The 17,914-nt window shown below is 35.2% G+C and overlaps 1 protein-coding gene across 3 annotated transcripts in view; it reads left to right on the forward strand.

Annotated features, from left to right (window-relative positions):
- Positions 1-17,914, forward strand: part of LOC127846566 (diacylglycerol O-acyltransferase 1-like) — a 63,606-nt gene that overhangs the window by 10,102 nt on the left and 35,590 nt on the right. For all 3 annotated transcript variants that reach the window (XR_008033550.1, XM_052377957.1, XM_052377956.1), the window contains 2 exons: positions 16,960-17,000; positions 17,351-17,436. Coding sequence is in view for 2 of the 3 variants with exons in the window: in XM_052377957.1 (XP_052233917.1) it covers positions 16,960-17,000; positions 17,351-17,436 (127 nt within the window). In the remaining variant the exon portion in view is untranslated. The remainder of the gene's footprint in view (positions 1-16,959; positions 17,001-17,350; positions 17,437-17,914) is intronic.

Here is a 17,914-nt window from a genome sequence, read left to right on the forward strand (position 1 = left end):
AAAAGCTTGTGACCACTCTAGAAGTCACATTTTTTGCCTAATCATCATGAAATTTGGTCAAAACATTGGTTATGTGGATACCTCGGACGAGTTTGAAAATAGTCGTGAACATTTGAAAAACATGGCCATAATAACAGAGGATTATTATGTTGATGATTGGTTGGGGATGAAGTGCAACAAATGTATTTTTGACCTCTGAAAACCCTTTATTAAATACAGTCCAACCTGCCCGAGCGACCGCCTGTGAATAGCGACCAGTTGTCAATAACGACCACATTGATTTCCCCCGGAACGATTTCACTATATTCTGTACCTGCGAATAACGCCCACCTGCCAACAACAACCAGCGACCGCAATTTTACATTCCCAAAGTCGAATTTGATAGCTAACAACGACCACGTCAATGACCAGCGACCACCATTTTACATTCCCAAAAGTCGAGTGACAAACAAATTGTTTTAATTATCATAATATAACGTTTCATAACGAATAATTTAGATTTGACAAAACAGCATACACTAACTTATTAATACAATGACAATATATTTTTTGAAGGATTTTCTATTAAACTTTGTACGTTGTCATCGGTTTGCAAAATAAAAAATCTTGTATTCCTTGAAAGAGGCTTACAACGACCACTTCAATCATAACAATTAACGATTTCACAACTGTCAATAAAACAATGACCGCCATAATGCTGTGATAGTCACGTGATAAACATCTTACCAGTGCACTGGTCGGTGGCTATGGAGATATTGGCAAGTGACAGTTTACTCAATAGCTGTTTTTTTTGTTTATTTAACACACATTGCTAATTGGAAGCCACCTTTTTCTTTTATGCATTTAGCAGTTTGACGAAGGTGTAAGAAGTTGCCTTTTTTATTTTATTGGCTCGCGATTATTTATATACTTATGGCCGAAAATATCAAACGTTTGGGGCTCATATCAACTTATAAAGGAAATTTACAGTTTCTTTACAATTACGATGCAAATTGTACACATACAATTTAAATTCATTCCTTTCTTAAATTTCTCCGTGATACGACGCGCATAGATGATAGATAAGTAAATTTTCAGTTAAAGTTAACCATTATGGCATCCAAGCGTTAGTTCGTTAGTTTATGTTTGGAAATTGAAATAATACATGTAAATATAAAACACAACTGTGATTTCAATCCTTTTTAGCTCACCTGAGCGATAGCTCGAGGTGAGCTATTGTGATCACTCAGCGTCCGGTGTCCGTCCGTCCGTCTCACGGTCTGTAAACAATTTGTAAACATCTTCTTCTACTAAACCATTGAGCCAATTTCAACTAAATTTCATGTGGAGCATCCCTAGGTCATGGGACAAAAGAATTGTTAAAAAAAATTTGATTGCATAACCAAGATGGCCGCCATGACCATATATGGTAAAAACCTTAAAAAATCTTCCTGTCAGAAACCGCTCATCAGATTTTCAAAAAATTTCACAGGGATGACCTTTGAAGGCTCCCCTAAAAAAGTTGTTCAAAGAAATTTGATTCGTCAAAAAACATGGCCGCAGGAGCTCGTTGAACTTTGCATGTTTATTCGTTTTTGCCTATTTTGTGAAAACTTTCGAAAATCTTCCTAATTTTTTGTCCGATCCTTTCTAAATTTGCACAGTGTCTTTATATCAATGAGGACACGAACCCTACAAAAAATGAGCATTATTGGTCCATGAAGTACAGAATTACCTCCCCTTGAATTGAGAAAATGGTGTTTATGCAATGAAGTCCAAATTTTTCATCCAATTCTTTCCAAACTTGTAAGGATTTAGCATGGTTCAAACAAGGGAAACAACTACGGTTTATGCATGTTCTTTTTATTACAGATTTGCCTCCCTTTAATTCATTCAAAATCTCATTTTACAGCAGAGATTCCAAATCTGACCTGTAAATGAGCCCCATATTTACTGCCAGTGCTAGGTTACCTTTTCCCATTTGATCATTCTTAAGTATTGGTCTTGTAATGCTGCTACTGCTTCTGCTACTGCTACTGCTGCTACTACTACTACTACTACTACCACTACTACTACTACTACTACTACTACTACTACTACTACTACTACTACTACTACTTCTACTACTACTACTACTACTTCTATTACTACTACTACTACTACTACTACTACTACTACTACTACTACTACTACTACTACTACTACTTCTACTACTACTACTAGTACTACTACTACTAGTACTACTACTACCACCACTACCACCACCACCACCACCACCACCACCACCACCACCACCACGTCTACTATTACTACTTCTACTACTACTGCCACTACTACTACTACTTTTACCACTACTACTACTACTACTACTACTACTACTACTACCACTACTACTACTACTACTACTACTACTACTACTACTACTACTACTACTACTACTACTACTTCTACTACTACCACTACTACTACTACTACTACTTCTACTGCTACTACTACTTCTACTACTACTACTACTACTACTACTACTACTACTACTACTACTACTACTACTACTACTACTACTACTACAACTACTATTACTACTACTACTACTACTACTACTACTACTACTACTACTACTACTACTACTACTACCACTACTACTACTACTACTACTACTACTACACCACCACCACCACCACCACCACCACCACCACCACCACCACCACCACCATTCACAGTGACAAAAAACGTATTCACACAATGGCTGCTACTACAACTTATAGCCCATATAGGGGGGCATGCATGTTTTACAAACAGCCCTTGTTTCTATGGGATTTTAACCACAACTGTTCATGTTTATCTCGACACATATTTTTAGGTCACCTGTCATGAAGTGACACGGTGAGCTTATGTGACGGTGTGATGTCCGGCGTCTGTTGTGCGTGCCTGCGTTTGTCCGTGCGTCCGTCCGTCAACAATTTGTTTGTGTAGACAGTAGAGGTCACAGTTTGCATCCAATCTTGATGAAATTTGGTCAAAATGTTTATCTTGATGAAATCCGGTTTAGGATTGTATTTGGGTCATCTGGGGTCAAAAACAAGGTCACTAGGTCAAATAATAGAACAACCTTCTGTAGACAATAGAGGTCACAGTTTTCATCCAATCTTTATGAAATTTGGTCAGAATGTTTATCTTGATGAAATCTGGGTTGGGATTTTATTTGGGTCATCTGGGGTCAAAAACTAGGTCACTGGGTCAAATAATAGAAAAACCTTGTGTAGACATTAGAGATCACAGTTTTCATCCAACCTTTATGAAATTTGGTCAGAATTCTTGATGAAATCTGGGTGGGATTGTATTTGGGTCATCTGGGGTAAAAATCTAGGTCAAATAAATAGAAAAACCTTGTGTTGACTATAGAGGTCACAGTTTTCATCCAATATTTATGAACTGTGGTCAGAATGTTTATCTTGATGAAATCTGGATTGGGATTGTATTTGGGTCATCTAGAGTCAGGAACTAGGTCACTAGGTCAAATCATAGAAAAACATTGTGTAGACAATAGAGGTCATAGTTTTCATCTGATCTGAATGAGTCAGGTGAGCGATTCAGGGCCATCATGGCCCTCTTGTTTACATTATACATGCTTTAGTATTCAGACATTTAAACAATAGAGCACATACATCATATGGTACCTGTTAAAAGCCTACTAGCATATTTTGCAAAGTTTCAATCGACCCTGCGAATAAAGACCACCTGTGAACAAAGACCACAACGACCAAATCCCTCGAGTGGTCGTTATTGGCAGGTTGGACTGTAACCTCAAAATTTTAAGTAGTAATATTGATTTCACAGAAAATTACTTAGGGAAAAAACAACTGTATATAACAGTTTAGAGTCAGGCCCCAAATTCCTGTGCTGGCCCCTTTTCACACATTTTGTTGCATGTAATTTAATGACTGCAGACCAATGAAATAACCATTAGCCACAGCAGGTACCTCATTATCTCTGACAGTTGCTTTATGCCTAACCCCTTGTTTACAGCCCTTTGCAGTGAACAGCATGGAACAGCAATTGCTATACAGTGGTATCTACAATATAGAGATAAACACATAAATACATCTGTCTGGCATTTATTTTCGTATAAAAATCAGCATGCTGACTGCATAATAAGAACAGATTACAACATTGAAGCAAGCTCTTGAAATAGCAAAATTATGTACTTATATATTTCCAAGAAAGGTTTATACAATATATATAAATTTAATGGGCGTGATATTTCATATTTCATAGCTTTAAGTACAGTGATGCCTGATTGAACTTACTCAATATGGCTATTATTTAACTTATAACTATCACAAAGTCCCAGTGTAAATTATGAATATCAAGAAGAAAAAGTAAAGTTATGTACGTAAAAATATCCTTTACAGCTTAGGCAACAACTGTTGTCAAAATTCAATTATATTGATCAATAAAAAATAGATTGAAATATTCTCCAACTTTACTGTTGAACATTTATTGACAAAAAAACTATGGTGTCTACATGTACACATATCATATCACAGATATACTTTGTTCAAGAATAAAAGAGATGGAGAAAATGTACTTAACCCTTACAGTGCGGGAACCGAGTTGTGAAGGCCTTTGCAAACAGTTTGGATCCAGATGAGACGCCACAGAACGTGGCGTCTCATCTGGATCCAAACTGTTTGCTATTCTGATAGTATTCTTTGAAAAAAAATCGAAGAAAATGCTAATTTTAGAAATTCAGCAGACGACATTTTTGCAGACGACAAATTTCCCAGCATGCAAAGGGTTAAAACCAACTATTTGCGATGCTTATGATATTAAATGCAGCTTGTATTTGAGAATAAATTCCACAATTAAAATGCATTTTAGTTTTGCATTGGTTGTAAATAAAGAGTAGAAGCGTAGAGAAATTGTTTACAAACAACACTTACAAATGTGAATAATTAACAAAACTTAACTCTTAAATGAAGTATGAAATTTCATTTTAAATCATACATACAGATTGATATACAAAAGTCATGTAGGCCTACATGAATGATATGTGAAATACAGTATTACATGTGTATGTGAAAGTCAGAAATACCATTATTCTAATTAATTTTATATACAGACGTACGTCATGTATGATATGTGCATGCAGTATTACTTGAAAATCAGAGTATCATTGTTCTAAATAGCTTTGAATGGAAAAACAGTGAAAACTATTTTAATAATAGAGCACACTAAGTCTGTACTACCGCTTGTCTGCTCAGCACTCGTCCTCTTTTGAAGATTTTACACTTAATAATCGAACTATAAAGCGCTTAAGTATGTACGCTTGTCTGTATGAAGTATTATTATTTTGAACTCCACCTTCCCAGAATAGTTTAGTTCCTTTGGGTCTCAGGTGAGCGCCTTAGGGCCCATGGCCCTCTTGTTAATAAATTTATCCAAATATTTGTTATCTGTGGTCCAAATCAGAAAGATAAAGTCTATGAAATTTATACAATATATCACTGCTACTGGGGGTTCACTTTCTATGTAGTTTGTTACTACATGTCATGGTTATTTCAAGGTCACATAAACATGATGGCGGTTTTATTTCTATTTGAATTTTGATAAAACAGTGATAATGAATACTTCTAAATAATTGTCAATAATAGATTATTGGGGACAAGGGCATTTGAAAAAACAACAACAACTAGTACTACATGTATGTCATAATAAGTTAACAAGATTAATACATCAGTTTATTCAAAACCGCATGCCAAAATGTGAAAAATAATCTTTTATGTTTAGATGATAAGTTTGTTGACTGATTAAATGTCAGTAAAATAGTAAAAAACATCATGTATACCTTTATGACTTCATGGACTCTTCCACCACCATCAAGCAGTGCACAAATTAAATGCAGACTTGTCCTTGTATGCAATCTGGGTCCCTCTGTTTTTACCATCCAGAAAATAGGCCATGCACTGAACAAGGTCATTCATGAACAGAAAAGGAAAATACGTACTAGTATGTATGCATTTTGGGTCAGAGTATAAGTTTGTTGTTGAAGAAAGTGATTTAGACCAAAATAGAGTCATGCTTGAACTATATTTGGAGATTGTGTTTGAACAGTCCCCAGAAATCCAGGCAAAGGCCTTTTATAACATAAGCCTTTGCATACTGAACTTTGAACTCAGTGCTCCCTCTTCACCCTAGTGACAGTAAATGGCTGATTTAGCCATTAGATAAATAATTGATGAGATTATAATTGTTTGTCACACTCTTAGAGTAGTTTATTAAATGTATATCTGCATGTGCCATTAATCATCCACATTACATGTATACATTTATCATTAAACTGGGCTACCAATCATATAGCTGTAATCAAAAGGGCGTGCCCTTGAACATTTAAGTAGCCTTAAATAAATGTTTGGTAGCCAGTATTCAGGCCACCTTGATTTACATATAACAAATATGTAATTATACACCAATTTCTATTTGGAGCAAATGTGATGTCTCTGATAAAAGTGATTTAGCAGACACAAATTTCGTGCTCAATCTCCACATTTAATTAACACTCTGAGAAAACTGGGCTAAATGCTTGTGCATAAAGTGTTGTCCCAGATTAGTCTGTGCCATCTGCACAGGCTAATCAGGGACGAGACTTTCCGCTTTTATGAAATTTTTAGTTTCAATGAAGTCCATCCTTACCGAAAATCAAGTTTAGGCGGAAAGTGGCGTCCCTGATTAGCCTGTGCGGACCGTATTAAGCCCAGTTTTCTCAGAACAAGGCTCAATTGTAATAATAAATATTGTAGATGGTTAGCCCTTTTGTCTGTCTGGTTGTCTGTCTCTTAGTTTTAACCAGGTTTTAATCAAAGTTTACTATTCTGCTAATTAGATTGGCATAGGGCGGGTTGTTTCAGGTTGATAAATTAAGTTTTAATTGACCGATTTTAATGAAGCTTAGGATATAACAAGCTTTAATGGAACCCTAGCTTGGTATTGTATTATTGGCATGTTAAGTAAAGGTCAAGGTTACTGTTACAGAAAAGAAGAAAAACAGTTACGGCTTACAGGGCTTTCCACAGGCCATTTAACGATCTCTCGCCGGGGCGCTTGAATTTCGAAATCAGAGTCCCCGGGGCGCTTGAAACTTTCTGATCAGTGGCAAGTGGAGATTTTAAAAAAAATCAAGGTTTCTCTATCAATGTATCAATATTCCCTGTTTTAAAAGAGCAATCGGTACCTACTTTCACAAGTAATTGCCATAAACACCACATGCGGTAATGGATAATCCACTGATAAGAGAATAGCATGACGAGCGTATCGATTATTCTAGCCATATTACACATTCATTTAAATGCTGACAAGGATGTATCAGGTAACTTTCCAGTCGTTAAACTGTGATGTTCATCGTCCAATCGGTTACGCGAATGCTTATAAGGGCGGGGTTAAATATCGACAATTATTTTTGATTGACGTCGGGCACAAAGTAAGATTTTATAGCAGCTTGATTAGCAAGAAGTTGTACCATTTACGTAATATAAAACCGGTAACTAGTACAGTACAGTACATTAAAGACGGTTTCGGGCATCATCATCACACCTTTTTACTGTAAACAAGTGTTACTTATGACTCATGATTAATACGAGAAATTAATTGCAAGTGGTAAACAATTAATTACTTATAGCGAGTAAGTTGTGCAAATAACTCCCGGTTACAATTATGCGATAACAATTTAATTCCAGTACATGTATATTTCATCATGTCCATTTATAGAACTGATTAACCTCGTGTTTCTGACATTTATTCGACACCTAATGCGCTTTAACAAATTTTCGTTGAATTAATTACGCACACTTGTAAATGTTTCGTCCGATAATCGATACTTAGAAGACTGATGATGGCAACTGGCCGTAATTCTCGTGGACAACGTGAATTTCATGCATAATTCCGTCAAAACATTTATTCAACTCGTTAAGTGTTTAAAAAAATTATCGTTGAATTCATAACGCAACTGTTAATATTTGTTGAATTCTCAAATGAGACTAATTAAATTTGTAATCCGAAACCCATTCCCGTTAGTCGATGTTAACGCGTTTTAATCCGAAACACACTTCCAAATGTAAATGTTACCGCAACGTTAAAATATTCTTGCTTCAAATAAGCAGTGCAAATTTATTTTGTTTTGAATCTTTCTCAATTAATAAGAGCGCGAAAATTATGCAGCATGTACAGCGTTGCATCATTTGCATAGAAATAGTGCGTGTATTGAGTGTTTTAAAAAGTACACAACACATCAGGGGTTTGACACATATTCAGAGGCAATATTTCGTTAAATCTATAAATAGCCACTTAAAATTTCTTTGATACTATAGAAAAATGGCATGGTTTGTGTTAAAGACATAATTGAGAGCTTTCATCGTAAATATTTACCAGAAAGTGATTTATAAAATGGAATAAACGGGATTATCGGGTAATAAATAGAAACTTGAAAAGTTGTAAGTATACAGTAATAGAGTCGGGTTGAAATGGATGTATTGGGGAATAGTTCGAGTCGGGATTTTACTATCTGTGCGGGAAAGTTTTAAAACAATCAAACAATAAAAAAAATTATATATATATATATATTTAAATGACTGGGGGATTTTCTTGAAGAGTCATAGCGCACCAAATGACGTCTTTTGACGCTGTTTTTCTTTGAGTTATATTGCACCACAGAACGTGAATTGACATGTTAAATTTAAAAAATAATCAACGTCAGGAGGGGACACCCCTCCTGAACCACCCCTATCAGCCCCGGGCGCCTGACTAAAATCCTGTGGAAAGCACTTGCTCAATGACTTGTTTTTTTGTTTGTTACGTTGGTTTGATTGCAGTTTTCAACATTTCAGTCATATCAGGACAGTCAATTACTTACCTAGATATTTGCCTGTGGTACTTTGTTAACTAGTACTAAATGCACAGTACTTTTGCCAGGAACTGACAGTGCCATATTTGCCATACAAACAATTTCATTACCAATCCCCACACTATTTACCGTATTTTTGGGGTTATATGTCGCACCGGAATGTAAGATGCGTCCCCTTTTTTTTACATGATTTTATTTTGTTCATACATAAGACGCTCCGGCGTAAACGACGCACTTAAATCATCATTAAATATTCCCAAAAATGCAGTCACACATGTTTATCCATTAAATGTTTAATCCTCTTTCGTGTTTTATTTCAGATAGAAAATTCATCTTAAAAACGATGCTGGCATTTGTTCTTACACATGCTCATTGTATTTATATATTTTTTCCATTAAATTTATTTGAACTATTAATTTAAACAAAAACTTCATTCAGAACAATGTATTACCAGTAATATTTGACCCTATCCGCAAGCTGTTGCATTCGCACATTTGTATCTGTTTTGTCAAAACATCGCAGTGTAAACACTGCTCATCATGTTTTCACAATTACCAAAATTAAATCTAGTCTTGATCAGATTTTCCTGTAAATCAGTACACAGAACATTTTCTGTTTCAATAATAAACTTCCTAAATGAGCTTAACGTCAAAGATACAGCATTCTCTTCGCTACACAGTTTTTCTTCAACAGTGTACACACCCACGCTAATTTTCGCGCGCTTTCTAACAGAACAAAGAAAAGTACATGAGCTATAGATGTGACTAGCGTAAACGTGGCGTAAGCAATAAAATTGGAAATACAAATTTAAATAAGCGCATTTGATAATTCAACAAAACAAAATAAAAAACAATTATTGTGTAATAAACTGCATTTAGGCTATAAATGCAGCATTTGCTGTTTCATAAAAAATAAATGTACCATTTTATTAAAATAGTATAGCAATGTTTGTTTGTTTTAATGTGTATTGTTTGCAAAACTTTTGTAGCATAAAGTATACCGGCATTCTCAAATTGGTAACACGAGCATTTTTATGATGAATATTAAAATGAGGCCTGTTATGAGAAGGGCTAATATTCTTATCGTGATAATCTTAATACAAGTGTGGTGTACCAGGCTTACCAATAAACGCTTTTAATCCACACTGGGGACATCGTCTCCCATGGAGAGATTATGTTCGTTCATCTATCGCAGATGGTTAAAGGGTATTTGAGATCTCAGGTTTGCAGACATGTGATATTGCAGGCATACCAATAAACGCTTGTTATGCACACTGGGGACATCGCTGACAGATTCTCCGATGTCGACGACCATGGCGAATAAATTATGTGAATTTTTATTGTGCCGTATCTGATTGTATACTTATTGTTGTATTATACAACAATAAGTATACAATCAGATACGGCACAATAAAAATTGTATACTCTGCTTCTCATTGATATTGTGTTTGTTTGTTGTACTTTGTTATTTTTTGTTTCAAATTGTTGTAAAAATCGTAAGGTAAGCTCGTAAAATAAATTTAGCAGACGACTTCTTTTTTTGTTGCCTTGTTTTATTTACTATACGGTACTGTATAGTACCCCAATAGTATCGTTAGTAGTGTGTAACCAACTGTGTGTAAAATAAAATTGTGTTACAAAAACAGTGAAACAAATTACCGGCAATGGTTATCAAACTCGCGGATTTATGCAATTCTGACTTAAAAATTTGACATTCTGATTTTGGAAAAATCAATTTTGTACATATATAAGACGCTCCGGGGCATACGATGCATACTACTTTTGCCTGTAAAAAAGTCACGACTTATACCCCGAAAAATACGGTATGTGGCTTGACTGGGCATTCAACCAGGGGTCATGGGTTTAAGTGCCCAGTGCTCTACCATCCAAGCTAGCCAGCTTGACTGAGTTTGGATGGAGATAATTATTTGTTTGTATAGTATTTTGGTATCATATTTGATTGAAGACCTCGTGGTATTGAATTGAGGCCAGTTTTGTCAAACCTGTCACTGTTTTGCCAATAATAGAAAAACATTTTCTGCTCAATGACTTTGGATGGACTGCACTGTAGAATGGCTAAATGTCAATAACTTGAGTTTCGATAGAGGTATTGTACTAAAATTGTGTGTTTTGGTTCATTGCACCCACTCTTAGGTTGCATTTGGGGCCATAAGATCACTATACTTAAAATAAAAGGGTTTTGAGTCAATAACTTGAGTTTGGATGGAGGGAATGCATTGAACTTTTTATGCTCCCCCAAAATTTATTTTGGGGGGAGCATATCGTCGCCGCTTCGCCTGTCCGTGCGTCTGTCCGTGCGTCTGTCCGTCCGTGCACAATTTTTGTCAAGGCTATTTCTCAGCAACTAATGACCGGAATTCAATGAAACTTTATGGGAAGCTTCACTACCAAGAGGAGATGTGCATATTATCAGCGTGTTCTGGTCGGATGATTTTTTACAGAGTTATGGCCTTTTGAAATTTTCCATTAACTGTACATATAGTGCAATTCTTGTCCAGGCTATTTCTCAGCAAATAATGACCGGAATTCAATGAAACTTTATGGGAAGCTTCACGACCAAGAGGAGATGTGCATATTATCAGCCGGTTCTGGTTGGATGATTTTTCACAGAGTTCTGGCCCTTTGAAATTTGAAATTTTCTATTTAAAAATTATTGTCCCCCCAACTACTGTGCCCTCAAGATGTTTCCTTTTATCTAAATATATAGTGCAATATTGTGACAAAAAAAACTTTGGGGAGCATCACCCGTCTCCGACGGTTTCTTGTTTGTATAGGTTAATGATATGTAGATCTTGTTTTTTGTCTGGATTTTTTTTCAAATGTCATAATTTGATAGATGTTTTTGCAGTTTCCAAATCATTACAACTTGTGCTGCGTTATTTATGGAGCTAAATCTCTTTGTCAGTGTTAATTGTTCGGTCATTTTTTCAAAAACTACTTTATAGAATTACTTCAAACTTCAAAAATGGATATGTGTTATGTTAGTTGCAGTGCAGTGCTAAAGAATTACAACTGCATTTAACTAAATCCTTTGTAGAGTTATTCCCCTTAGTGAATTTTCACATATGGTTATTTTCTGACATGAGCATAACTAAAACCCAGTCATAAGTCATGATTTTTTACCTCAAAAATTTGATTAAAATTACACTATCGACTTATTAGGTCGACCATAAAAAAATTAATTTACTTGCCGAAAGCCTGAAGAGCTTATGTCATGGCGTGGTTTCCGTCGTCCGTCCGTGCGTTAGACTTTTTCTTGTTTACGCGATAAAGTCCACAGTTTTCATATGATTCTTTTCAAACTTGTTCAGTGTCTTTATATTAATGAGGACTCGAACCCAATTGAAAATGGGTTACATCAGAGTAAAAAGTCCAGAATTATCTACCCTTGAATTTGAGAAAATTGGGAAATAAGGCTTGTTTACGCAATTAAGTCCACAGTTTTCATTCGATTCTTTTCAAACTTGTTCAGTGTCTTTATATTAATGAGGACTCGAACACAATTGAAAATGGGTTACATCAGAGTAAAAAGTCCAGAATTATCTCCCCTTGAATTTGAGAAAATTGTGAAATAAGGCTGGTTTACGCAATTAAGTCCACAGTTTTCATCCAATCATTTCCCAACTTTTACAGTGTCTTTATCTGAATGATGAGTCAAACCCTATTGAAAATTTGCAATATCGGAGTTATAAGTCCAGAATTATCTCCCCTTGAATTTGAGAAAAAAGTGTAAATCTTTAACATTTTGCCATAACTTTTGCAATATTGAAGATAGCAACTTCATATTTGGCATGCATGTGTATCTCATGGAGTTGCACATTTTGAGTTGTGAAAGGTCAAGGTCATCCTTCAAGGTCAAAGGTAAAAAAAAATCAAAGCGGCGCAGAAGGGGACATAGTGTTTCCGACAAACACATTTCTTGTTTGTTTACATATAAAGTTCTATCCTTTTGAAACTTCAACAGATGTTTTATATCATCAAGGGCCAGAACCCCATTGAGAGTGAAGAAAATTTGTCCAACTTATTGTTGAAAGTGAGCCATTTGAAGTTTAAATTTTACGTTTCTTCTTGTTTAAGCGATAAATTTCCCATTTTGGGTCTGTTTATTTAAAACTTACTCAGATTGTTCATACTATCAAGGGCTTGAGCCCTATAGATTCCAGCCAGTAGAGCGATTCAGATTCATGGGCTTCTTGTTTTTATTCTTCAATGTTTATCTATTTTGAAAAAAAAGATATACATGTATACTTGCTTAAAAATTATACAATTATAGATGGTTGTAACACAGAGTGCCTTGAAATACATTTTTCGTCCATTTGTATCAAGTCCTGATTTAAAACAAGTTTTGCTAACGGATGATGTAAAGGCAAATTTGTTTAGATTAATTTTTGTAACCCAAACATGGCTGGTGTTCTTCACCTATATCACAATCTGTTAAGGTTTCATCATCCTTTGTTATATTATATCTGACAGCCAAAGCTCTAAAAGGGACAGTTTAACAGTACTGGCAGAAAATAATCATGATATGATACCCTTTTTGTGTAAACAAACTGCTAGGATATGTTTAGCTATTTTGTTGCTGTTTTATGAGTGAATTAATCAAGCTATATGTGAAGGTCTAACTACATTGTATGCACAAGATTGTGCTTTCAGATTCTCTAGATATAAATATAAACTGTTACAAATTATTGAAATAATTTTAATAGCTTTGAAACTGCTCCTTTTAAATGACATAAGAGGATGTACAAGTAGGCTCCTGATAGCTTGATATTTTGGGGCAACTGTTATCTGCTTGTCGCTGTTAAGTGTTTTATCTTGTTTGAAGGCTCTGTAATCAGATTATGTCCATAACTATATGATGTCATTGAAGTCTGCATGCTAATAATCATGTCTTTACTATAATTTCTTCACTTGTTCACACCCTTGCATGATGACTACGATTTCATCATTTGTTCATACAATTGCGCAATGACCTCTTGTGCACATCTTTGCAACATGACCACAATTTGATTGTGACTTAAATGAAATCATTATGAATACAAAAGCATTTGTATATGCAGGATAAGAAAAATGATTAGAAATAAGAGCGTTTGCGTAAGTGCTGCATGTAAACTTAGATTTTCGACAAGTGTATTTTGTCAACTGATAGTACAATCAGTCAATCATAGCCTTGAAATGCAGTATGTAATGTTTTAAACCAACAATTTTGATATCGATAGAGAATTGCTGGACATTTTAATTTTTTTTTTTTAAACCTTTACCAGATGCAAACATCTGGTGTAACTTTTTGAATTAACACATACCAAAAGGTTATAGGTCAAAATAAACATTTTACTTCCTTGAAATCATTAGCCGGTTTTGTGATGTAAACAATTGCCTACAAAGTATTTAATGATAAATTTCCTGCATTTGCTGCATTAAAAAATTAAGTTGCCATGAAAAGCAACACAATTTTCAATATGACTTGCAATGACCAAAATTTACTTGCCCTTTCCAAGCAGTTGAACACTAGGTTTCATCCATGACTAAGGACTGATATACATCCTTGTGGGCCTGGCTTAACTCAGAAGAGTGAAGCAGGACAGTCCATCAAGGGGTCCAGAGTTCTCTCACTTTCCAGGTCACATAACCCTTGTGTGGGAAATGGTCATGAATGGAATGTCTGCAGCAAATACCCCCTACCTCTGATTCCAGTTGGACACTTGTCTTTAACCCTTAACCACTTAGATACGTATTTTGAGGGTTTTTTTTACGCATTGGTAGTCCCTTAGAAAGTTATATTTATTTTAAGACCTTTCTCAATAGATTCAAGTTTTTAAGGCTCCATTTCCAACCCTTAGATACTGATGAGCATCAAACAGCATAAAACCTGAACAGACTGCAAGTTACTAGCTGGTTTTTCTTTTTTCTGCCATTTTCACTTTACTTTTAAGTGGGAAAGGGTTAAGTGGCAAAAGTATGTGCACTTGCTCATGGTCAAAAGCTTTGCCTTGCATTGGTTAAACTTACCCAAGAAAACTGTGAGGAGGCAGGGGGTTTTTTCCTTCTGAAAGACCTGCCGAAGTTCGGCCCTTTCCCCTAGATTTTTTTTTCCCCTCTGACAGAAATATTTCCCCAAAAAATGATTTTCCCCTAAAAATTTTTTATTTTTTTTTAACCTTTAAAATTTAAAGGTTAAAAAAAAATAAAAAAATTTTAGGGGAAAATCATTTTTTGGGGAAATATTTCTGTATTAGGGATGTCAACGAATATCCGAATATCGGAATATTCGGTCCTGGACCGAATATTCGGATTCTATTTTCCGAATCGAATATTCGGAAGAAAAAAATAAAAAAAATCGAGTAATTTCAAAGACTTTGTATTCGTGAAATTTGCTTCAAACATTGTACAAAAAGTCGTTCCTCGTGTCATAATGTTTAGTCCGGATAATTCGTCGCTATGGTGATGACAGTATACCGGTCATAAATCCCGCTAATTGCCTAACAAAGACAGTCACTTTGTGTCAAAATTATGATAGGTTCTAATCGCATCGGCAATCAAAACACCGACCTGCACTTGATCCAATGACTCGAATTACATTTAAAATTATCAAAGATTAAATGAGTAAAGGAAAAGCCGACTTGGTGTAAAAAAAACAAATAAGACCGTATGGCAATTAAAACACCGACCCGTCTTGATCTAATAACTCGAATTACATTTAACATGATAAAAGATTAAATAAGTAAAGGAAGTGCCGACTTGGTGTGAAAAACAAAAAAGATCGTATGGTTATAATCACGTTGTCCAATCAAAAAAGCTTTTAGAAAATAATTTACTCAACCTCTAACCGAGCAAGAGAATTCTGACGAACGTCAGAGATATTTGCTTGTGAAAATGACGCCAAACGCTAAACCTCTTGACTGGTGGAAACGTCACGAGAGCGAATTTCCGAAAGTCGCGTATGTTGCTAGGAGTGTTCTATATGTACCTGCAACTTCTATGCCATCTGAGCGCATATTCTCAACCACTGGATTGCTCATCAATAAACTAAGAAATAGACTCGCCAGTGATCTGGTCGACGCAATCGTGTTTTTAAATAAGAACAATGTTCATGTGCCCAGTGACGCCGATCCGAGTGACTTTTTAATGTGGCAACGGTGTTTTGTTTGCATGTGTTCGCTATGTAAATAATACGTTTTAAGTTCAGTTCAAATTATTTATAGATCTAACTGTTTTGTCATGTAATTATTTTGTCGTCATGTAAATATTATGTTTCTCGTTCTATTGTTGATGTACAATATTAAAGCACGTGTTCGCTATGCAAACACTATGTTTAAGTTCAGCTTAAATTATTTATAGATCTAACTGTTTTGTTATGTTATTGTTTTGTCGTCATGTACATATTATGTTTCTCGTTCTATTGTTGATTTACAATATTAAAAGTTTAAAAACAGTTTTCGTCATTCAATTTTAACAATTAGCGACGGCAATGCTGTGTCAATATTTAGTCACTTCCGGGGAACTTCCGGTAAAAACGAAAGTAGAATTCATGGAGTAATGGTACGGTAAACATAGTTGATTTTTATCTAACAGATGTTGACCGAATATCCGAATATTCGTTCGGAAGGATGACCGAATATCCGAATACCAATATCGGTATTCGTTGCCATCCCTACTTTAAATACATAAGTTAACCTGACCCAGTGTAGAAAATACAAAATATTGCATCATTAAATTATCTGTTGCCTTGAATTTGTTTTAAAAACAGTAAAAGTGAAGTGATTATTTAAAATTTTCCAGATTTTCCCCAAAATCTGGCGTTTCGCGTCATTTTTCCCCCCAAAATCCGGCTTTTCGCGCGATTTTTTTCCCCTCAAAAAAGGCCAGGCCCTTTCCCCAAAATCAGATAAAAACCCCTGGGAGGTAACGTACATAAGTGTTATCATGATCAAAACATTTAACAATGCAATCAAGCAAACAATATACACATGTACATCCTATAAGGTCTGTCCTTACACATTTAACCTCTGTGGGAAAGTGACAAATAACATGGCTGCTAATGTATATACTTTTCTATCTTTTCAGGCATTAGCCAATGCAAGATTGTTTCTCGAAAACATAATAAAGTAAGTATCAATTCAATAGAAACAACATATCTATGTTATCAAATATAAATGAATAGGACAGGATGATAAAACTTAGAAATGAATGGCTGTCAATGAAATTGAAAGTAATCATCACATGTGTATGTTGAATGATACAACACATCAAATCATATTAAGTTGCATGGTAATGTAAATCATTGTTCTAATTCTTGTTCTCAATTCAATCAACATGCAGTTTTTGTTTGACAAAATAAATTAAAAAAATTAAGTACATGGACAACACAATAAATCTTTAGAAAATATGAATGTATTATGTTTATAAAATACATGACTTGAGTATTCAATAAATAAATGTTTGATTTTCCTGATAGGTATGGTATATTGATTGACCCCATACGATGGCTTCGGATGTTCTTTAACCAGCCCTACAGCTCAGCCAATCTTGGCCTAATTCTGGGTAAGAACATGCAATATGAAATAATTCTTGGTAAGAACATGCAATATGGCCTAATTCTTGGTGAAAACATGCAATATGGCCTAATTCGTGGCAAAAACATGCAATATGGCCTAATCCTGGGCAAGAACATACTGTATGGCCTTATTCTGGGCAAGAACATGCAATATGGCCTATTTATGGGCAAGAACATACAATATGGCCTAATTCTGGGCAAGAACATGCAATACAGCCAAATTCTGGGCAAGAACATGCAATATGGCCTAATTCTGGGCAAGAACATGCAATATGGCCTAATTCTGGGCAAGAACATGCAATATTACCTAATTATGGTCAAGAACATGCAATAATGGCCAAATTATGGGCAAGAACATGCAATAAGGCCTAATTATGCCCCCCTTCAAAGAAGAGGGGGTGTATTGTTTTGCACATGTCGGTCGGTCCGTCTGTCGGTCCGTCCACCAGATGGTTTCCGGATGAT

Source organism: Dreissena polymorpha, chromosome 9 (genome assembly GCF_020536995.1).
Source record: "Dreissena polymorpha isolate Duluth1 chromosome 9, UMN_Dpol_1.0, whole genome shotgun sequence".
In the NCBI taxonomy this organism is placed as follows: Eukaryota; Metazoa; Mollusca; class Bivalvia; order Myida; family Dreissenidae; genus Dreissena; species Dreissena polymorpha.